At 42.0% G+C, this 24698-nt stretch overlaps 1 protein-coding gene across 9 annotated transcripts in view; it reads right to left on the bottom strand.

Moving 5' to 3' along the window:
- The window catches only part of MTCL1 (microtubule crosslinking factor 1), a 174249-nt gene that overhangs the window by 131169 nt on the left and 18382 nt on the right, over positions 1 to 24698 (bottom strand). For all 9 annotated transcript variants that reach the window (XR_012638098.1, XM_074944619.1, XM_074944625.1 and 6 more), the window contains exons 2-3: positions 20438 to 20662; positions 18443 to 18601 (exon numbers count right to left, since the gene is read on the bottom strand). Coding sequence is in view for 8 of the 9 variants with exons in the window: in XM_074944619.1 (XP_074800720.1) it covers positions 18443 to 18601; positions 20438 to 20635 (357 nt within the window). In the remaining variant the exon portion in view is untranslated. The remainder of the gene's footprint in view (positions 1 to 18442; positions 18602 to 20437; positions 20663 to 24698) is intronic.

Below are 24698 nucleotides of genomic sequence, written 5' to 3'. Positions count from 1 at the left end.
ACTAGGACTTAAATGCTAATTATTTTAAGAAAACTAACTAATTAGCAAAAGGACAAAAAAATTATCTTTCTTCCTGACTAGAAAAATATATACAGTTCAAAGAGATCTTTCTGCAACCAAGTTAATTCTTGTAAGAATTAACATAACAATGACTGTCACACTCACAGACTATATAGGGCCATTACTTTTCAAAGAAAGCTAGTCCATGGAAGCAGTAAAGACAGAATGTGTGCAGCATGTGCCAAATGACCACTTCAGTGCCACCACACTTGGGCACTTGAGAGCCAGCAGTCAATTACATAAAAGGATTTCCTCTTGCATAATGATGTTGTTCTCCCTTTAATGTGACCAAGGAAACATCACCAAATTGTTTCTATCAGTCCCCTTGCAGCCAAGAAACAGCAATACTGAACTTCTACATTGGGGTGGGCAAACTATGGCCCCAGGGCTGCATCTAGCCCTTCATGCGTTTTAATCTGGCCTCGAGCTTCCGCCGGGGACTGGGGTTGGGGGCTTGCTCTGTGCGGCTCATGGAAGCAGTGGCACTTCCCCCCCCTTCGGCTCCTACGCGTGGGGGCAGCCAGGGGGCTCCGCACTCTGCCCCTGGCCCAAGCACTGCCCCCGCAGCTCCCATTGGCCAGCAAAGAGCCAACAGTAGCTGCAGGGGCGGCACCTGTGGGATAGGGCAGAGCAGAGCTGCCTGGCTGTGCCTCCATGTAGGAGCCAGAGGGGGGACATGCCGCTGCTTCCAGGAGCTGCTTGAGGTAAGCGCCACCCGGAGCCTGCACCCCTGACCCCCTCCAGCACCCCAACCCCTTGCCTCAGCCCTGATCCCCCTCCCACTTCCAAACCCCTCAGTCCCACTCTCCTGCACCCCAGAGCCTGCATCCCCAGTCAGAGCCTGCACCCGCACCCCAGCCTGGAGCCCCTCCCGCACCCTGAACTCCTCATTTCTGGCCCCACCCCAGAGCCCGCACTCCCAGCCAGAGCCCTCACCCCCTCACACAGCCCAACCCCAATTTCATGAGCATTCATGGCCCACCATACAATTTCCATACCCAGAAGTGGTCCTCAGTCCAAAAAGTTTGTCCACCCCATTCTATACGATGCATATTGATATCAACTCAGTAGGAACATACAGAGAACATACTTTATACTTCATTTTTTTCTTCCTCCCCAAAATTACATATAGGAAGTATGTTTAGTGAAAGGCTACTCCAGGCACTGCTATTGTCTAATCTTCGTAAAGAGAAATGCAGAAACTCTCCCTGCATTCTAAATCTTTCTAAAGAACATGTGATACAAGTGTTATACCATGATTACTTTTACAACTGCTGGATCATTATCAGGTGGCAGAGACAAACAGAAGAAATTGTCCTTGGATTTCAACCATGCTGCCCTGCTTGAATCGCTGTCTCTGTTACAGCTTCCAGGAATGATGGGCAATCCATTCAGCTAAAATACAAGAACCCAAAAACTTCACCCAAAGCTCAAATCAAACACTTTTGGGGTAAGAAAAAAAAAAGTTAGCAAGTCAATTTCATTATTTTCTATTTCCTCTTCTCTCTGCTCTTTCAGACTCAGGCCAGAGCCAGAAATGGAAGGGCCAAATTACATCAAAAAAGGTTGTTCTCACAATATTTCCAACACAGTTTGGAGCAGGTAGCACCGGAAATCTCAAGAAAACAGGTTGTAAAATTTCCAGTTTTCCTGGTTGTAGGTGGGGAGACTTTTCTCCAGAATAACAGGCACTGTAAAAATAAAAAAAGGGTTTTTTAGTCTGCACTCAAGTCTGGCCACTGAAGCCTGCTGTCCCTGTGGCAGCAAATCAAGAAGCAGCAGACTCAAATCCAAATCCAATCCGTGGCCTCCACATCCAGAGAATGCATAGAAAAAGCCAGAGGTGGAAAGCAAGGGGAACTCCATGAGGGGAAAGGAAGAGGAAGTGAGACCCCCTACAGAGAAAAGGGAAACTGCAGAGGAAGGAGGTCACAGCAAAGGGCAGAGTGGAGGGGGTAAAGGAAGGGAAAATACCAGAAGGAGAAGCTGCCAGCAGAATCTCAAGTTTAGTTTTCTAAAGAAAAGCTAACTTCCCAGCTATTTTCCTTGTGATCATAGCCTGGAAAATATAAAGCCATTTAAACTGACTGCCAGGCTTCCCCTCTGCAGCAGGAGGTTGGGGAGGGACCTAAAGAGTCACTCCCACATAAACAGTTTGTGTGTGGAATGACTGAATTGCCTTGGCAATGCATCTCAAAAGATCATCTCACTAATCCTCCGAAAATCAATTCTCTGGGCCTTTAAAAAGTGGTGTGAGAACTGTATTGCTTATTCTGTATTTGCCGGCATTGAAATAAATAAGACAGAAGAAAGTGTGTTCAGCCCAAGTGTCTCATGCCTGTAGCAACAAGCAAACAAAAACAAACCCTGGGGACTCAAAGGAGGCTAGAATTGAAGGCACAGGAAGATTGGCCTCCCCTACAACAGAGACCGTAGCAAGGATCGCAAGGCCTTAGAAGACCAAAAAGAACATAGTCAGATGCCTGGGGACTCAGCCGATACAATAATATAAAAAGAAAATACAAGCCCTTAATTTACTAATCTGCTCAATGAAAAAAGAAGTCTAAGTTAACAAAAATATTGAAAAAGTTAGTTTTAAAGCTGCAGTGACTTCTTGGATCTAAGCAGATATCAGAGCTGTTTGCTGCATCTTTTTATTACTTTAATCCCTTAGTTTGAAATGTTTGCCTTAATACCGTTCAGTTTCTGCTTTGTTTTCTCTGTCCTGCACATAGCAGAAAATGATGCTGAAGAGAACTGCATTCACCAGTATCCAAAGGAGCACAAAAGGCCCAGATTTCTTTCAGGACAACTGAAATCATGCTGAAGAGTTTTCACTGTAAGAGAATACTTTGGGATTGCCATTGAGAATGGGAACTACAGTGCAATGGAGCAAAATGTACATCAGGCATATCTCAAACTGGATCTTTCTCCCCTCCACACTCACATAAACGTTTTGCTGAACTCCTGACATACCAACCCAACCTACCCCCGAGTTCATGTCCACCATCTGCATGAGCATAAATTTACAATTTCATATTTGGCTATGGGTATCTTTTGATACTTAAATTCACATTAGGGCTATCCTAAGCTGTTTGGCTTTAGACTTCAGACAAAGTTATGAATGAAAGAAAGAAAGAGAAAGAAAGGGAAAACATAACCAAGACATACAGGCTTTTTAGGGTCAACTGCTGGGATTTTTCCAAATTCAATGAGCCAATGTACTCGCAGTTACTGGTACTAAAAGAAACCTCAGCCTTCCCCATACATCTGTCCATAGAAAGGGATACATTCATGGAGGATGGATTCATCAATGGCTATTAGCCAGGATGGGCCAGGATGGTGTCCCTAGCCTCTGTTTGCCAGAAGCTGGGAATGAGCGACAGGGAATGGATCACTTGATGATTACCTGTTCTGTTCATTCCCTCTGGGGCACCTGGCATTGGCCACGTCAGAAGACAGGATACTGGGCTAGATGGACCTTTTCTCTAACCCAGTGTGGCCGATCTTATGTTTCATCCAAGATAGAGTATAGTGGGGCTCTGGCCACATCCTCTCCCTGATCTGTACCCCAGGAACAAGGGTGAGTACAGAACATGATCAACTCTACACTATCTGGAGAAGCTCCTACACTAGGGATATTTCCCAGTGAGGACAGTTGTGTTTATGGCCCCTTTATTACTACTGGAGCAACATAAAAGGTCTGGAGGACAACAGAAAACTGACCTCATACTGACAGGTTTCAGAGTAGCAGCCGTGTTAGTCTGTATTCGCAAAAAGAAAAGGAGTACTTGTGGCACCTTAGAGACTGACCAATTTATTTGAGCATAAGCTTTCATGAGCTACAGCTCACTTCATGGATGCATAAAAGTGGGAAATGCAGTGAGGATATTTTTATACACACAGACCATGAAAAAATGGGTGTTTACCACTTCAAAAGGTTCTCTCTCCCCCTACCCCACTCTCCTGCTGGTAATAGCTTATCTAAAGTGATCACTCTCCTTACAATGTGTATGATAATCAAGGTGGGCCATTTCCAGCATCATCACTACCGAATTTGGAGCTCTGTGCTGAAGTCTGCTGCCATTTACTCCAGTTGATATGCAGAGTAACTCCACTGACTTCAAGGGAGTATTCTAGACTTAAACTGATGAGACAGAGTGGAATTTGGCCCAGTGTCTCAGTTTTCATATCTAACATAGGTAAGTTAGTTCATGTTTGCTTTGAATGTGAAAAGCACTATGTAAATGAGTGGTTTTGATCAATTTATCTCTGACAGCACATAGTACTCTTGAAATGGAACCTCTCAAACAGAAATAAACTCTTACTCTGTTCATGCTAGTGTAGTCTATGTAGAAGCATTTCTAATGAACCAATTTCCATTTTTAAGCTCTATTTCTCAAGATATTTTCTACTGGGGTTTGCTTTCTATTATCAGCTGGTCCAATTACTTAGCAAAATTAGGAAAAACATCAGGAATATTTAGGCCAAATGGTGACCCAGTAGACACTGTAAATTCTCCATTACAACATCTTTCAAAAATGCTTGCAAACTGAGAGGATAAACTCTCATGGAAAAATAATGTAATTGGGAATAATGCCGTTAAAGAAATTGAATTAACAGGTGTCTTCTGCAGAGAAAACTCACATCATTTATACAAGTATTGTAGCACAATACAGTAGAACCTCAGAAGTATGAGCACCTCAGGAATAGAGGTTGTTCGTAACTCTGAACAATATGATATGGTTGTTCTATCAAAAGTTTACAACTGACGATTGACTTAATACAGTTTTGAAACTTTACTATGCAGAACAAAAAAAGCTGCTTTTAACCATCGTAATTTAAATGAAACAAGCACAGAAACAGTTTCCTTACCTTGTCAAATCTATTAACTTTCCCTTTATTTTTTTCAAAGTTTACATTTAACACAGTACTGTATGGTATACTTTTTTGGGAGTGTGGGGGGAAGGGTCTCTGCTGCTGCCTGATTGTGTACTTCCAGTTCCAAATGAGGTGTGTGGTTGACTGGTCACTTTGTAACTGAGGTTCTACTGTAGTAATGCTAAAACAGACAACTCAAGCTATCCAATCTACAAAAGGAGAATAAGGACAACTCGGGGAATTACAGACCAGTCATCTTAACTTCAGTCCTGGGAAAGTTAACGGAGCAAATAATTAACCAATCAGTTTGCAAACACCTAGAAGATAATAAGTTGATAAGTAACAGTCAGCGTGGATTTGTCAAAAACAAAGCAATTCAGACAAACCTAATAGCTTTCTTTGACAAGGTAACAGGCCTTGTGGATGGGGGGGAAAGCAGTAGATGTGGTATATCTTGACTTTAGTAAGGCTTTTGATACTGTCTTGCATGACCTTCTTATAAACAAACTAGGGAAATAGAACCTAGATGGATGGTGGTGCATAACTGGTTGAAAAACTATTCCCAGAGAGTAGTCAAGCTGGAAGGGCATATTGAGTGGGGTCCCACAGGGATCAGTTCTGTTCAATATCTTCACCAATGATTTAGATAATGGCATAGAGAGTACACTGATAAAATTCATGGACGATACCAAGTGGGGAGGGGTTGCGAGTGCTTTGGAGGATAGGATTAAAATTCAAAATGATCTGGACAAACTGGAGAAATGGTCTGAAGTAAACAGAATGAAATTCAATAAGGACAAATGCAAAGTACGCCACTTGGGAAGGAACAATCAGTTGCACAAGTACAAAATGGGAACTGACTGCCTAGGAAGGAGTACTGCAGAAAGGGATCTGGGGATGGATCATAGTGGACCACAAGCTAAATATGAGTCAACAGTATAACACTGTTGCAAAGAAAAAAAAAGTGAATATCATTCTGGGATGTATGAGTAGGCGTGTTGTAAGCAACACACAAGTAGTAATTCTTCCGTTCTACTCCGCTTTGATTAGGACTCAACTGGAGTATTGCGTCCAGTTCTGGGTGCCACATTTCAGGAAAGATGTGGACAAATTGGAGAAAGTCCAGAAAAACAACAAAAATGATTAGAGGTCTAGAAAACATGACCTATGAGGGAAGACTGGAAAAAAAAAAGGGTTTGTTTAGTCTGGAGAAGAGAAGACTAACAGTTTCAAATACATAACAGGTTGTTACAAGGAGGAGAGAGAAAAATTAGTTTTCTTAACCTCTGATGATAGGACAAAAAGCAATGGGCTGAAATTGCAGCAAGGGCAGTTCAGGTTGGACATTACGAAAAACTTCCTTGTTGTGGGTGGTTAAGCACTTGAATAAATTGTCTATGGAAGATGTGGAATCTCCCTCACTGGAGATTTTTAGGAGCAGGTTAGACAAACACCTGTCAGGGATGGTGTAGATAATACTTAGTCCTGCCATTAGTGCAGGGGACTGGACTAGATGACCTCTCAAGGTCCCTTCCAGTCCTACGATTCTATCCTCCTTCTCCTCACAGAGTCATTAGCTGTTAGGTACAAGTTTTTATGAACAACAAAAGAAAAACAGTTCCAAGAAATACAAGCCTGTTAGGCCCTAGTGTGAGGACATTTAGAAACTCAGTTCATGGATGTATTCTCAATTACTAGTATTAACAGAAACTTCAGATTTCCACAAACCAAGGGGTGAAAACAGAAAACCTTCAATTTTGTTTCCACTTACCACTCTAACAGTAATAGGGAGAAGGGAAGGATTGATAACTTCCTTTATTGATCAAAGCAACACAAGACATACAGCTGCACTAGATCTTCTGAAAACCACCAAGGGTTTCTATTGAAGGTCTATTTTTCTCGACTGAGAGCTATGTATATTTAAAAGTATATTTAAAAGAGTATAGTAATAGTGGAAATCTTGGCAAAACTAGGAGGTTTAACCCCCCCCCCCCCCCGGTATTTTAAAAAGCTGTCTGCTCATTCATTCTGTGATTATTTGAATGCTATGATGTTAATAATTCATTTGACATCGTTACAATCAATTATATCTTCACTTTTTAAAGAAACTTCTACAGAAGCTACTGTAAATAATTAATTTGTAAAGAGAAATTGATTAACTCTTTCAAGGAAGAACAGAAAAAAAAAATCAATAACTCACTGACATTTTTCACATACCTAATAATTTCTTGACAGTTCTGCACACAGGGTTTCATGTTGTCTGATGTGACACTTGTTTCTATGCCTGGCACCACAACATGAGCTGCACACAATCTGGTAACCTTGGTAAGACAATATGCATCTCAGAAAATTGCCTGTTCTCACTTTGACAGACTGTCTCCTACTCATTTCCATCTGACTAACCAGAGCTCCAGATGCATGAATGAAATTACTGTAGATGTGATATGAAAACAATTGGCATTTGTTCACTGCTAGCCAGCCAAAGCAAGAGATGAAAGTTGAATGTCACAGAGACTGTGTGCCTATGTTTGTCTGGGATGCCAGCTAACACAAGCATCAGCTGAACAGTGCTTCATGCTGGCTACACCCATCTTCATTCAGCTAGAGCTCACTGATTTGTACAATTGAGGCCAGGTGCATTTGGGCTCTGTGGTGGCTCCTGTCCACACAAGCTCCTCTGGAGGGCCCCCAGCTATGGCCGAAACCAACCAAATAAAAACCATTCACAGCATCCCTTTGACAGAGAGCCTATAAACATTCAATGCTGCTCCCAAAGTGAGCAGTAATGGACAGGAAGGGGACAGGTGGTGTGGTATCCTGGGACTGCAATGAATCAGCACCCTTTCCAGTCTCCAACTACTGAGCACCAAGCAGAGATTATAATTACCATCCTCAGAAGGAAAGCCTGAGGGAGAGTAGGCAACTGACAAATGGGCAAATCTGGAAAGAGGTGAAAATTACATCTGCATGCAGCAATGCAATCTCAAGTGCTCATCAGCTTTGGTAAGTCCCTTTGCTTCTGTATAAATGTAAGAGAAACCACTGTGTGAGAATTCCTTTACAGGACTACACAAACTAGAAGTTGGACATGAGTAGTTCACCAGAGAGTGAGAAAGCAAAGGACATTCACAATTATTCTAAAGATATAGTAAATATCTGCCCAGCTAAAGAAATTCCATATAAAAAAAGATTCTTATGTTGCCAACATAGGAAACCATCATTAAAATTTACTAGGCACAAAGTCTTACCCAGGCCATGATGAGGATGACAATGAAAAAGCAAACGTAAAATATTTCTCCACACATCCCAAGTGAAAGAGCAAGTAGAATTATGCAGTATTGACCACACTGTTCTACAACAGCACATGGGGATTTGTTAGCTCGTGCCCTGGGCTTTAATAGGGATTCTCTAGAGTAAACTTTCATGTAGCACTTTGCAAGTCTAGGGGAAAAGAGTCAGAGTTATGGTGGGCTCAATCACTCTCCCTTGAGCACTCCCTTGCATTGGTGTGGGATGTTACCTCTATCTTCAGCTTCAGCGCCTTCTGCTGTCTGCCTTCCTCTGACTCCAGATCTTTTGTGGCTCAACCCTCTGGCCAAGTCACAGAGTTCAAACCCCTTCTGGGGTATCATGAAAAAGTCCCAATGAATCTGGATAATTCTTCTGCCCCCTTGGACTACTGAAGTCCTCTCCTTGTCCTTGCAAAACCCTATCTCAAAAGAGCCTGTGCTACCCCATTATCTCTCTGTTACCCTAGCCCTGGGCTTCTCTCAGTCAGACAGACCTGTCTCTTCCGCAGTCTCCCCCGCTACTGAGTTCCTTCAGTCTACTTATAAGGGCTTAGCTCCACCCTCTCTGGCCAGGAGCCAATTAACCATTCAACTGCCCAGGTGCAGAGCAGAACTGATTGGGTGCATTCACTAGCCTTGCAGATGATGGGTGTTAAACCCCATCTCTCTCTCTCTCTCACACACACGTATGTACACACACTCTCTCTCTCAAGGTAGAACCCCTAAGGTTACTCTCTCCCCTTCGCTGTATGGGGCCCTCCTCCTCTTCCTCTACATCGTGTACTCAGATGAACAAACAACTTTTAATCTATCAAATCTTCATAACATTCCTTCCAATATTCTCTCTCTTGGATGTGTATTTGCAGGGCCTTCTCTGCAGCAGTTAATCTCTCTCGAAGTTCCCGAATCTGCATACTCTCCACGGATGGTGTGTCCTCCTGTTGTCAGCCTGGAGGTGGTGGGTCGGGTCCACGATCAAGCAGCTTCTCCCATCTCCGTGCTTACGACATCCATTCGGCATGAACTCGCCCAATTAGCTTCCTCTTGGCAGGGACCTGCTCTTGGCTTCTAGAAGCCAGGGCACCCTTGTCAGATGTTCCCATTCTTCACAGGGCAGCTAGCTCCTGTTCGAGTTGTTGCCGACATTTCTTTTAAACATCAGGTCTAGCATTGTCAGAACCAGGTCTTGCTCTTATTTTGTGGCCTCCTCTATTATCTTCTATCATGAGGCTTACGTCTCCTTCAGCTCTTGGTTTGCCTTCTGTGACTGTGTCTCCATGGCCTGTAGTTGACCTGGCATTTCTTGTTCACCTCTCTTGACTAACTTCTCCTAGTCCACTGAGTCCATGCACTCTGGTCCCACCTCTGGCACACCTGGTTAAACAGACCGTGTTTGGGGGATGGCCGTCTTATGGTCAACTCATCCATGCGGTACTTTGTCTTCTAATAAAGATGGGAAATTAAGCCAGCTTCGGCCCACAACTATGGGCCAAGGCTGGTCTTTTACTGCACCAGCCCTCAGTTTGTTCCTCTGACTTGTATATCTCTCTCTACTTCCGCTGTCAGGTAGACTCATCTATCTCCATGCCCACATGAAACGTGCACCAGACTATTTTCAGTCAGGAGACTAATCTCCCAAACTACCATCTGCCCACATCCGGAGCCAATCAATCCTCTCATTTCAGGGCCAGCCTCTTTAGCACTTATCTGCTACACTGGAGTGCACCCCGTACTGAGAGAATAGACTGGGCTCTGGTAGCAATCCAAACAGCAGCACTTCATGTGTGGGTAGTCTTTTATTACTCGGTTGGCCACACCAGAAATGCACAACTGTGTTCTCCTCATCAACCCAGAGGCCTGTCCCACATACCTTGTGATGACTAAGGCACCACAACCTCTTTCAGTTTCTTAAGAACTTCTCACCCCCGTATGTGCTCCATGCCATCCCAGGGTCAGAGTTCTCGGTCACCTTGCTTTCCTCTAACAGTCCCCTTGAACTAACCCCCCCCAACCAGGGGGTTCGGTATTATCCCCTTCCATGTAGGCCTCCGCCCTCTCCACCACCTCATCAGTAGAAGTTGGTCAAAACATCTTGACCCAGCTTTGGACTCCAGCGGGCAAAAGCCTTAGGAATTGATCTAAAATTACAAGGTCCTCCACCTTATCTAAGGAGTTTGTGTTGGATAGCAGCCAGATCCCATAAATGCTGCACTGCCACTTTAGGGCACACACCAGAGGAGACAGGCTCAGTCCCAGCCTACGCAAAATGGCATCTTTTACAATTCTACAGGACTGCACCTGCTCATCAGACAAAGCTTGGCAGGTCACTTGAGCTTCTCCCAAGAGGAACTGGGCCTCTCGAGCTGCCCAAGAGGATTCAGTCCATCCTGCTGCAGTCGCTACCCCCTCAAAGCTGCGCAAAATGCCTCTGGGTCATCACCTGGACCCAATTTTGCTAGGCCGGATACTGCTCTGGCAGAATTTTCTTCTCCTGAAATTACCCAGGACCCTGGGGTTCATTTCTCTAGGCATGACAGGAAACGTTCTTGCTGAGCCTGTTGAGCCTCTTGCTGTTTCTGTCCTTGTAATAGATGCAACAAAAGGCATGCATCTGCTTGCGCTGGGCTGCCAGCATGCAGATTACAGCCTCCAGGTTCCCCATAGGAAAGGGAAAAAAAGAGAGATTTAGTCCGTCCGTCTGCCCCTCACCTTTAAGGCAGTTGGTATCTCCCTCCTTCTTCAGAGGTGAGTCTCCACAATCCCATGCTAGTACTAATATGTGGTAGGGCTCACTCATCCTTCAAGTGCCCGTTTGCGTCAGTGTGGGATGTTGCCACTATATTCAACTTCAGTGCCTCCTGCTGGCTGCCTGCTGCTGACTCCAAATCTTCTGTGGCTCAGCCCCTCCAGCCAAATCACAAAGTTCAACCCCCCGTCTGGGGTATTACCAACAACTCTACATAAATCTGGATAATTCTTGCCCCCTTGGACTACTGAAGTTCTCTTCTTGTACTCGCAAAATCCCTATTTTGCAGCTTCTCTCACAGGAGCCTATGCTGCCTCTGTTACACACTGTCCCCATTATTTCTGTCTGTTACCCTAACCCTGGGCTTCTCTCCACCAGGGAGACATGTCTCCCCTACGGTCTTCCCCCTCAACTGACCTCTTTCAGTCTACTTATAATGGCTTAGCTCTGCCTGCTCTGGCCAGGAGCCAATTAGGTACTCACCTCCCCAGGTGCAGAGCATGATTAATTAGGTGTATTCACTAGTCTTGCAGGTGATGGGGGTTAAGCCTCATCACAGAGTTAACCCCTAAGGAATTTCACAGTAAAAGACTGAATATTCAGGATGATACCTTCACCATGGTGGCCAAGTCCACAGCACATATGATATGGAACATGTTTGAGTTTTTTAGGTGGGGGGGAGGGTGTTTGGCAATGGGATGGAAGAGAGGGAAATGGATGTATGCTGTGAACTTTCGGGCGGGGGGTTAGATCTGCACTAGTTTTCATACCTAAAGGCTTCAAAAATATTTAAAAACAAAAGTGCCTAGAATCTGGCATTTGCCAAATCTCAGCTAATTTATTAGGCAGGTTTCATTGTAACTAACTGGCATTTTGGTAAATCTGCAGCTACGGTAGATCACTTTCCCACTGTGAATGTCATCATTCCAAACAGTAACATTATCTACATGTAAAGGTCAGCTGAGGTCTATAAAAGCCTCAAGGAGTGAGGCTGTGGACAGTCTGATTTATAGGAAGACAGTGTTCTTTGGAGGCTGTGCCCAGTTTGAGTACCATGGGATTAGGTTTGCAGGCATGTTTTAAAAAGCTAGACTATGATCAGCAGAGGCATTGTTAATTAATCATTCCCAGAATATTATACTCAAATGGTGACACTGGGGCTTGTAAACACAATCAAATGACTGCTGCCAAACGAGGACTGCAGTAAAAAATACCTAGAATGATGTGCATGATAAGAATGTATATACTGGCTGATGCTGGAGTCTTCTGGTTCATTATTTTTCCAAGGGAAAAAAAGTCAGACACTACAAAATTGCACTACAGGAGAACATTTTGCCTTTCGATTTCTTCACTAATCATTGCAGAAGACTTCACTACTATAGCTCTCACAGTTAGTAACCCCTAAATAGGATTACCATGTCAACAGGATGACTTTGCCGTGCTTTTTAAAAGTTACTTCACTCTATACTTTACTGGTTCTCTCTCCCCTCTTCTTGTACTGGTGCCCAACCAATTCCTACACTTCAAACCTGGTGCTAGCTAACTGAAACAAAAGGTGCATGAAAAAAATATATTTGCTTTTGATACAAAGAATTAAGAAGCTATGAGAATCCACCCTCTAGCTTCACTAGAGAAGTGACTGAACTCTGTCAAGCGCTACCGGAATCATAGAGTCTTAGCTTAATAGATGATAGGATGTGTGTTCTCCAAATGATGCATTAGAGGAGTAAATTCTGTGAACTGTGCCAAAGGAATTGAAGCCTGATCTTTACCCGGTACCTTGTATATTTACACCAGAGAGGAGACTGAAACAAGGGCAAATGCAGCTGTGGGCATGGTACACATTGAGGGGCCGCTTATCTGTTGTGGGGGCCAGGCTTATAAGCAGTGCTGCTAAACCAGCAGCCAATGAGGAGCTGTGGCCACTCTGTCAGTTCCAAGGCAGCATAACTGGGCTCATTTGTTGCCTAGCAGCAGGTAGTCGAGGAGCAGCCAGCGGTTGGTCTGGACCCTGAGGATAACTCCCTGTGCACAGCCCTGACAAGTAACCTCCAGCTTGTTTTACCATATCATGTAAATAAAGCTAAATTCTTCTCTCAGACACATCCTTTCTACTTCCACTGCCTTCAAAGGAGTTGTGCATGTGTCTCTCTGGTCAGAATTTGGCTCTAAACAGCATAGGATAAAGCCAGTTCAGTGACCCGTCACTTCTATTTTTATTAGTGTCTTAATACAGCCTTCCATTTTGTTAAACAGAACAATATTTCAACCACAAAAGAAAATTAACTTTTACTTTAAAGTAGCAGTTCTTGAGCTGCAGTTGTTCGAGCCCTATGTGGTATTTTGTAGTAAGAACTTTCCAAGAGCCAAGCAGTGGAGGGGTAGGGTGGGGCTGAGGGCTGGGATGGGTACATGAGAGCATCTCTATTACCAAGTGATCTTCCAAATTGAAGAGCGCTGGGAGACACAATTGTCTTAAAGAGTTTGCAGCTACACTGCGGAACCTCATTTACAGTATGCTTTAGTTTTCATCTAAATTCATGCACCCTAACGAGAGTACTGCTGGTCCCCAGACCTTCATTTCTCCATCCTTTCAGATGAAAATGAACAGGACCTGTTTCCTCTCACTGTCTCGCTTTCTCATTCTACCTGTGCCTTCCTTCTGGAGAATGATAACAAGCCTCAGTTACAATAAAGGTCCTCCAATAACTGTAAGTGATTTCCTGCATAAAGAAATCTGGAGAACACCATTCATGCCTGCTGAGGGAAAAAGGATTTTAACTCAACGGGAAGGATTCCAAATGCAATTGATTTTATCTTTGAATTAGCTAAGAGAGCCTGTGCAGGACAGGGGGAATTAGGAGAGGCAATTATGTCACAGCTCCCAGTGACAGAGAAAGTGCTTCCCCCTCCCCCCCACCAGCCCTTATGCCTTCAATGACAACAGAAGAAGGTTATCAGCTGCTCAATACGGCTTTTCCACAGAAAATAAATCCCCCTTTCTCCCTGGTTACACAATCTCATTCATTTCTTGCTAAACCATTTTATAACATTCATGTCAAATCTTTCTGCAGCTGCTACCTCATTCCTAATCCTCCCCATTCTTTGTCTTTTTCAGCAGGGCTACCCTTTTCAAGCAACTTGAACCCTGCCATGTCACTATCTGTCTTTTTCTCTTTGCTGGCTGAAAACTCCAAGCACAAAGAATACACCAAAATATACATTTAGCAGCTGCAAATAAGAGACACAATCTATTCTCCTCTCAGGGAAAAGAAGCAGGCTCTATGCATTTTCAATACTTTTGTGCAATGTGGAGCAGGAATGGTCCATTGCCATTTCTAGGCAGCTACTGAAGTTTAAAGACTGAACCATATTATATGCAACACAAGTAGTGTCACTTAAAGCTAAAGTTGCCTGATGCTTTCCATTATAAGGACCTATTTTCATTGCTTATAATTTTGCCAAACATAAACCACTCAGGTTAAAATTTTCGATGATAGGTGTCTCAGGCTGAGTTTATGTTGTTTTTCTTAGTTTTGGCTAAAATGGTTCAGTCATGTCCAAGAATGAGGCTCTAAAGATTCCAACACTGATGTGGACTCATGGGGCTTGAGGGGTCATTATGGTACCACACAATGGAATTTGTGTTCTCAATTTGTAAGCTTAAAAAAAAATCTTAGAAAATTACACACACACACAAATGTTTAAAGAACATAAAAGGTTGCAAAGTCAGGCACTCAAAGTTTAGGAAATGACTGAATTAGAGGTTGCCTGTGCCTCCTTGTGAACACACATTATGATGCTGTCTTTAGTTACATGATCACATACTATTTCTCTCACAGGATCGCTGCCTCATTCAGTCCACAGGATTCATCCACTTTGGGGATGAATCAGGATTGTATAGTGAAGGAGGCTGTTGTCTGTAAGACCCCACCTTCATTTGCTATAGAAACTGCAAGGTGTGTAGTGAATAAGGCAGGCTACTGCAGGAAGAGAAAGGAGGGTCTCATTAAGGCAGTTGAATGCTGCCCTAGAAAGTTGAATTCTATCCCTGCCTCTACCACCTATTTGATGCTGGGCAAATTGCATAAACTAACATTTTCACAGGTGGCCACTGTCTGTTCCTCAATGTTTTGGGTACCCAAATTGAGACAACTGGGGTCTGATTTGCAGAAGTGCTGAGCACTGACAGCTGCAGCTCAATGGGAGCTCTGCTCTGAATATATAAAGTGCTATAAAATGCTAAGAATTCTGAAACAATCAGGTCCTAGGCATCTCAGATGTGGGACCCAAAAGGAGTTGATACTTTTGACAGTTCTGTGCATCAGTTCCCCATCTCTAAACCTGGGATAATATTACTTCATCTCACAGGGCAAGGGCATTATGAAGATAAATTCATTAATGTTTGTGAAGCACTTAGATACTATGATGAGAGAGCACCATAAGAAAACCCAAGAGGAAATCAATAATTCTCTTCTGTTCAATGTTTGGATGGTGTGCAGTAAATAATGCATGGAGTCACATGCTGAATGATGAGGATAAAGAGAACTTCATAGATTATAAAGCCAGAAGGGACCACTGTGATCATCTAGTCTGACCTTCTGTATAACACACGCCATAGGACTTCCCTGAATTAATTCCTGTTTGAAATAGAGTAGATTTTTTTGAAAAACATCCAGTCGTGATTTAACAATTGTCAGTGATGGAGAATCCACCACGACCTTTGGTAAATTGTTCCAACAGTTAATTACCCTCACTATTACATTTTTTTCACCTTATTTCCAGTCTGAATTTGTCTAGCTTCAGCTTCCAGATATTGGATCTTGTTATATCTTTGTCTGCTAGACTGAAGAGCTGATAATCAAATTTTTGTACATTAACTATCCACTCAGTGAGCACCATCCTACCTATGCCTTGAATAGGGCAGGGGTCCTGTGGAAAAAACAGTTTGTAATCATGTAATTTAAAAGACTGTATCATAATGCACATGCACCAAAAAGGTCAAATTATGGTTGCACAAGGGGTCCACATTATGTTTGCACAGGAAGCCTTAATTCTGGCATTTCCTAACTTATGAGAGCTGAACTTCACAACTTCAACATTCTTTTATTGTAGGGTTTTTTTTAATATATATAATTTCATCTACAACATTATCCCAACTACTATCCAATCAAATCCTAGATCCCAGGACATAGGTACAATGGCCAGGCTACACACTGGAAACCTCTGTCAGAGGCTGGGGTTGGGAGGAAGGAGCAGTCCTACTCCCCATCCTGCATAATAGTCACAAAGGCACATTACAGCCACTACTGCAACCACAGGGCTGTAACAGTCCTCACAGCCAGTGCACATCCATCCTATCCCCGTAACTGTGGATTGATTGCCCCTTCCCTGACACCCCACTTTGCCACTCCTCCTCTCCCTCTGCACTTGGTTGCAGGTTGCTCTTACAACGCAGAGCTCTGCGGAATTCAGTGCAGTGTCTCCAAATCCTATCTCCCTCCCATCTGCACAGCTACTGAGCATCGTTTTTCTGGTTAAGGGCCTGCTATGGCCAGGTGGAGGGGACCAGAGTTTGTCTCTCAGTATGCATTACTGTCCTCATCTTGAGCAAAAAACATATTCTTCTCCCTTCCTTCCAGATTAAAACATTTAAACCTGGCATGGTGGATCACAGCAATCTGAACAGAAACCTTGTTTATTTATTTATTAAAAGGATGACAGAGATTGTTATACAGCTTCCTGATTCTGAGGCCATCATCACACCTTGCAAAGGCCTCCAAGAACACTACAGTATACAAAAGATGAAGGATTTTCTGAACAGCCTTTAGGATGGCTTTTCTACTGATCACCAATGGACTAACTTTCCTACCAGCATGTCTACACTATATTCTTTTACAGCTTTGTCTCTATCAAATAATGCTGAAGATAAACGGCATTTTCCAGTTATTTGGTTGTAAGCTCTTTAAGGCAGGAACCACTTCTTCATTTTCAGTGCTAAGTGAACCTCCGGCACTCAATACAGACAAATATTTGGTACATTTTCAATAACTGGCTCGGGGCTTATGCCCTACCTATTCCCTAACAGGTCCTCAGCTTGACTGAATCCTATTGTTCTATCCTTTCCGTAGAGAATTTTCCTTTGTTGGACCATTTGGTCTCCCATTGCTCTGATCAGCCATACCTTGGTTCTCAAAATACTTCCTCCTACAGACCACCAGCAGGAGGCTCTGTGGATTGCAGTTTGATAACCAGTGCATTACAACAATGCACAGCTAGTTATAAAAAACAGCTTGTATAGCGGATGGCAAGGTTTTGTATGGCATGTGCTTGCCATGTCTTTTAGCAAATTATGATGCCCTATAAGCATAGCATCTGCAAATAGCTTAAAGTAAAAAAACAAATAAACAAAACTCTCTATAACTAAGGCATCAGTCAGACTGTGCTTTTGGGGCAAATCCTCAGGTGGTATAAACTGACATAGCTCCACTGAAGTTTACATCAGCTGAGGATCTGCCACTTTATGTATAGTAAGCTCCAAAATTGTTGCAATGAGCTCATTCTCCTCACAACCCAAATGCACACAGAAATTAAATATGGTTTGTCAACCTTATACAATGAATCAGGCTTTGTGCCAGTTGATTCACAAGCATTGTTTGAAAGATTAAAATAAGCACATAATTACACCAGCTCTCTAAATCTGTCCACAGCTCAGAGGATAAATGGCTTACCTCATTATGTTTAAATGTTCTATCTCAATCTGGTTTAAGAATGGCCAGAGACAGTGGGCTACCAACATGCTGTACTGTGACAAGAAAAGAGATGCTAGACCAGGGTATGAACCATGTTTGGTCTTCCATCTTCCTTTATTGTATCCTCCATTCCTCACTTCACTTCCATCCAAGCAGCATCATTGTATCCATTATGAATATGTGTCAAGAAATTATTCCTTTTGCTAATACACAACATTTTTGTTTCTCAGTTCAATGGTTTTTGTGCATTACAAACCAATTCCTACCTGCCTTGCTCCACCAGTAGTCCAACTGATGTCAACTAGTAAGGTAAGCCAAGATTTATTCTGTCAATCTAAATTAACCTTTCAGGAACAAATCTTGTAGGATTTACTCAATCCTAACATAAGCAAAACTCCCAGATCTTACATTATCATATTGAAGTCAATGGGAGTTTTGCCTTTGTAAAAACTGAGGCATGCAGGAAAATGGGGTATACGCACCGTAATGGGCACTGGATAAAAAATAGTTCTCAATGGATTCTAAATTATGAATGCCTCTGGGCAAAGAAAAAGATTTTGCAGATGATTATCAGTGCCAATTGTATCAGCAGCTCCAATGGAAGAAGGTATTTTAATATCTTTGTTTCAGAAACATTCTAAAATGCTTTGATAACAAGCTTTCCATTTAAACCAAGAACATGGTTCTGCATGATTTTCCTGGCTCGTGCTTACCTCTTTCAACCTGTCCAGCTCGTTTTGTAGCGCCTGTTTGGATGTTTCCACCTCAATGATCTGCTGCCGAAGGATTTCATTCTCATCTTCTGCTTTCACACGTTTCTCCTCCACACTCTCCAGTTCATGGTGCAGTCTGACAGATACATCTTTGGCTACCTGGTTAGAATAGAATCAACACCACATAAGAAATCTAACTACCTGAACATGCAATATACATACATTACAATCTTGGATAATCAAGGGATCTTCAATTTAAATTATTAGACCCAGTTTTGAATACTCAAACGATAGGAGAATTTACATTCATGTTTCCAATGGAGAAAATGAAGATGGGAACTTCAGAGTTATCAAAGCATTTCCCTTGACATATCAAGCTCAGAAACCCTAGGGATAGCATAATAATAATAATAAAAATGCAGAAGTTATACTGTTAAAATTGACAGATCACAGTTTTGATCAAAACAGCACCTGTGTGGCAGCCTCATCTACCAGGTCTTGCTGCATCAACAGCAGTCAGTACTAGGTAAAAGTGACAAGAAAACCAAAAAATAAAGAAGACTACACAGGTTTGCTAGGTTCAGCTTAACACAGGCAAGGATGAATATTCCCCCCAGACATATTTAGAAAAGTGAAGCTGATTTTGAACTGCAATACGATAGCAGTTGCAGGAAGCTTTTTATTTTGCACGTTCTAGTTCCAGCATAACTGAACTCTGTTTTTACAAAGCTTAACGTAAATGGAAACATTTCCACAAAATTATTTCAATATAAACTGTTTATTTTTATAGGAATGGTGTTTTTCAACAGTGTCTGCAACCCAAACATTGTACCAAACTGCTAAGGGATGATCACCATGAATTGGAACTGACTAAAAGGAAACATGATTTTAATTAGTCTATTTTCAGTTTTCAAAGCTAAGTGAAATGCAAAAAGAGGAAATAAACAGCATAAATGTTGAAAATATATTAGATTTTTAAAATTTAGATACAGTAGTCTAAGATTTTTGGTAATACAGAAAGAAAATCATTTTTACGAGAAATCTATTAACATAACTCCTAAAGAACTATTATGGCTGAGGTGGGTTTGAGGATCAGTTCTCACGCCCTAGAAAATGCCTCATGCAGTTGGCGCAATACAAAGCCTCTGACTGCTAAACTCCTACCACTTGCCTTCTTGTGGCACAGGTGTTCTTAACTGGAAGTGGGAGTGTTAAAAGGTTGGGGTGTCTGGCACTTTATAGCCAGATTGCTCTGGGCAGATGGGGCTGGTTAGCTGTGGCAGGCAGTCCATCTAGGAGAAAGAACTTCAGATTCAAACCAAGAACATCAGGCCCAGCCAGCTGCTTTGTAAAAGTTGTGCCAGTCACACATGCTCTATGATCTTCGCCTTCAGGGAACATATCCGTACTATATTAGGGCATCAACCAGAAGCAGCATGCAACTGCTTCACCTGATGGCAGTAAAAAATGGACAAAGGCTGTTGTATTCCAGCCACATGCAGCTGAGGGAGCATTGACAGAGATGGCTGGGTCACTTGAGATGACAAGATATGTTGGCCAGAAAGGACAAGAGCTAGTAGTCATGGGACAAAGACCATGAGGGAGACCCAGTAGTTTGAGACTCTGAAGAAGAACACGAAGGAGGCTGGTGTCAGCTTGGAAGATGCTCTTGACAATAAGACTTGGAGATGAACAACAACAGCCTCCAACCCCGATTGACAGGATAAGGGAAAGGTGAACAAGATAGAAATGTAACTTGATCGTGTTCCTTTCATTTGAATTTGTGTATAGTTTTCATTTAGTTAAGTCCCTTTTTTCATGAAATTAAGTTGCACATTTGCTTTCTGCCAAGAAATAAGGACACTGGGTCTGATATTTTGAGAAATACAAATAATTGTTTTATGTTACTTTTATATCTATTATTTTGACAAGAGACTAAGATTGTGTCCTTTCACTTTTTCCTACGAATATATTCCAAACAAGTACCTTACCCACCTTTAAATCTTGCTCCAAACTTCTAATGAGCTCTCCATCCACTTGGCCTGTCTGCGCAACTTTCAAACTTTTCTGTTCTGCTTTCCTGAGACGATACTGCAGGATGCGACAGTTCTTGTTTGCACGGTCCAGCTCTTTCCGGAGTTCCTGCAGCTGATAAACATCTTCCTCTAAATAACTGTCACGCATCTCCTCCATTTCAGCTCGAAGTTCGTCCAATTCATCCTGTGAAAAGCCAAAACACCTCTCCATTAGATCTCTAAATCTCATCCAGGAGAATAAAAAAGAAACATGCTTGTCAAGATACAATATCAAAAAGGTGATGCAGACTGCAATATGCAGCTCCAGATGTCATGGGAATATCAATATTATCCCTTACTAGAATAGTTATGTTGAATTACATTAATGAATGTCTGTTTTATTTGTTTTAATTGCCATGGTAATTAAGAATGGACCAGAGTTACCAGGATGTGTATCTGTCTCCTGAAACCAATAGCACCATAATTCTTTCCTTCTCCAAATGAATTAAAATGAAATTTACATAATAATTAGCCATTATCTTAGCTGATTGTTTATTTCATCAGAATTATAGCAAACCTACTTAAGTGCCTGAATTTTTCTGTGTGATGTCTTTATAATAGAGAGTCCTTTGAAGAAATAAAATGTTCTTTCCCCCTTTAATAACTTTACTAAATCTTTGCAACATGAACTTTTCAACTTTCAGCCAAATAATCAACTGTTCCACATCAGAATGCTTTATGTCCAAGTCTTTTAGTGAATGCACATTGAATTCCCGGTCAGTTGAAAAGCCCCTCCCTCACCTAGGCAGGGTGTGTGCACAGACACACTTGCCAATCCCAGAATCACGTGGGCAGAAAAGTACCTGTGTCAACACAAATGTAAACAGGTCATGCCTTCCCTCAAATCTTTTAATTGTCCCAATTCTAAATTATACCAGGAGTGGAACATGCTCGCTAAAGTCAGATATTAAGGTTTACAGCAGGGTAAACCGCTTCTGAAGGAGGATAAGCTCTATCATTCCCATTCATTTAATCTGTGCGTGATTGACGCTTTTGAGCTAAAACTCTTATATGGGCCTTCCAGCTCAGGGGTATAGGCCATTAAATTACTACATGGTGGCTCAGGGGATCTCTACGGCTCTATTATTAACTAAGTTTAAAATGAGAAAAGACTTGTGCCAAGGCAAAGAGCAAGGACAGGAGATGTTCTCCACCATAAAATCCTCCAGAATGACTGATACAGCTGCAGTATATTATTAGCCAAATCAAAAAGGCACAGTTATGTATTTTAATGAGCAACAGGATCAAGCAGTATTAGCAATATTCACAGGGGAAAAAATGTTACATAGTAGGTCTGCAGTATTTTCAGCATTATTTGTCTCCTGCCTACTTTCAGCTAATAATTTAATTTCTTGCTTCTAAAACATGCATAAGCTAAGCATATGACATCCTTCTTGTTCCCCTTTCTAAGTTTTCAGTTCCTACTCTTTTTTTTCCACCTCCCCCCACACACACACTTCTTATGTGACTTGTCTTCTTATTCCGCATCCTGCAAACATTGTTGCACAAGCTTAATTGTACATGTGGGTTACGGTACTATTCACTTCAATGGAACTATTCACATGTGTAAAGTTGAGCATGTTCATAAGTGTTTGCTGGATCGGGGTCTTAGACTGTAATCTCCCTGGGACAGAGACCTTGTCTATACATATATTTGTACAGTGTCAATCACAATGGGTGTTCAACTACAATTAGGACTTCTGGATGCTACAGTAATATAAACATCAGTACCTACCATATTGTTCATTTCTTCTTAAAATTCTGCTAGGGGTTCTGAGGTGGTGCTCACTGGCATGGAATTTATCCAATCCTTGAAAGGAGTGTACATATCCCCCTTTCAAATGCAGACTAGAATGGGAGTAGAAAGGTAGGGTTGTGACCCAAACCTTTCCACAATGTTTCCCTCCCCTCCTTTCTTTCACTTACCTATACCCACAAGACACAAGGAGAAACAGGGAACATACTCATCAACAGGATCATGATCAGCCCTTGAGCTGGAGAAAAGAGGTGGGAGCTCCTTTTGTCTTCACCTCCACCACCACACCCAAAATGCCTACACGGGGCTAGCCACACACTGGCCCAGCGTATGATTTTTAGTTGGCAATGTCCCTTTAAACTCAAACATAACTGAAAGTTATCAAGTTACCCTAACAAGTGGGAGACACACCGATGTGGGACTTACAGACTTGTCATGAATCACTCTGGATGCATCATTTTATGCCAGTCCCCTGCAGCATGGCCAGATGAATGTATTTCTAAATCACTTCTAATAGGTGTGTGTTTAAGCTAGCCTTGACTATATCCAATTATAGTAATTTCACAACTTCCCTTGGCCATTGACCCAACTGTATATGTAGTTTTATTTCTCCCAATATTTAACCTACATTTATCTTGTTCCACCTTAAGCTCATTATCTCCCATCTTATCTTTGCTAACGAATTAGTACTGGATGCTTGTTCTCTTTACAACATCCTGGCCAAAAGAAGGAGCATCCATCTTTGCTTAACTTTATTAACAACAAGGGCTTGTATTCACTGCAAAGTTAACTTGAGTTATAAATTGAGCATTGCCACTAACTCAACTCTCTTTCACACACAAAAAATCCTCACCTTGAGTGTTTTTCAACTTGAATTAGCTAGCCCATCAAGGGATATAGGCTAAAGCTTGGGTGCGCACACCTCATCAGCTGCTAGCACAACGGTGTTGCAGTGTGGATGCAGGCTTGACTACCTCCAGTCCTCCAATGCCTTCCCATAATCCTCCCTGGGTGCTCAGAAAGGACAGACAAGTTCTCACACAATACACTGTGAAAGAACTCATAGCATGACTTAACATACTGCAGCATTAAGAATCATGGGATGTGCCCTCAGAAGCTTTAGGGAAAAACACAAGTGCAGCGCCAGTGTGGACACAGCAATTAAAGTGTTATTTCAGTGTGGTTACTCTCATTCAAGGTAGACTAATTCAGGAGGACTAACTCGAGTGTAAAAAACATGAGTTAACTCTGCAGTGAAGACATACCATTAAGTTTCAAGTCAATTAATTAACCACAAATAACACACTATAACACTGAAGTAAACCCTACACACACCAAATTGAACAGAATTCTTTCAAAATACTATATATAATCCAGCCCTGGGTACTTCATGGCAAGCTGAATCTAAGTACTGTAGCAAGTACTATAGTTTCTATAGCATTCTGGTGTAGGAGACTGAACATAAATGAAACTGGCAAGAATATTTGTTTAAAAAGAAGCTTTTTAATGAATAAGAAATAAAAAATATGATACAGTAGCCCTTGTTTATTTTAATAAATTTTGTGTTGGTTAGGTTTTTTTGTTTGTTTTTTTGCTATCCCTACATTTTCACTATGCTGTACATTTCTGCATACATAATGCATAGCAGCACTTTAAATTTTTTAACGGAGAGGGAAGCTGGAGGTTTCGGCAGCAGCTTAAGGGACAGTTGTGTCTTTGGAACATGAGGATGACAGCTTGGTAATGTGTTATTTGCTAATGTGCTTAAGTGTTGACTTTGAAATTGGCATCTTTAGATTTCAGAATTAACAACACATTGGGATTAAGGGGGGCATTCATACATGTCAAAGATATTGTTTAAGGCTCTCCACTGAGTCAGAATGCCTATGCTGGTTAGGTGCAGAGTCAGTTCACATTTTTAAAATTATCTTCACAACCATAAGGGTTAGAAACATTATTTGATTTTAAATGAAAGATTCCAAAGCACACTATCACAGCAGTGGATGTCATCCGTTGCTGCAGAATTCATGGGGCACTGTTTATAACTCCTTGCCCTTACTCCACATGCCAAAAGCAAAGGCCCATCCTTCAGACATGAACCCCAAGTAATGCCTACAGATAACACTTCTAGCACCTGTTACACGTCCTTCTCATCCAGTCCAGTACTTGCATCTAGGTAATCTGTCCGCTTCCCAGAATCAAATAATCCAACAAAGGGGTTGAAGTAATTATGGCTATAAGGATTATGCACATATCAAAGACTACTAATTACAATCCAAATTGGAAAGTTAATCTCTTGTCACCTCACTAACAATCCCAACCATTGACACAACCATCGCAGTCAAACCAAAGTCCCCAATACCCTGAGTGTCAACCCCAAATCAAACTATGCCTGCCCACAAACTGGACAGATTAACTTGACCTT

The sequence above is a fragment of the Natator depressus genome, chromosome 2 (genome assembly GCF_965152275.1).
Source record: "Natator depressus isolate rNatDep1 chromosome 2, rNatDep2.hap1, whole genome shotgun sequence".
NCBI lineage: Eukaryota > Metazoa > Chordata > Testudines > Cheloniidae > Natator > Natator depressus.
The sequence above is the reverse complement of the archived record's forward strand: the minus strand, read 5'-3'. Positions and strand labels throughout refer to the sequence as shown.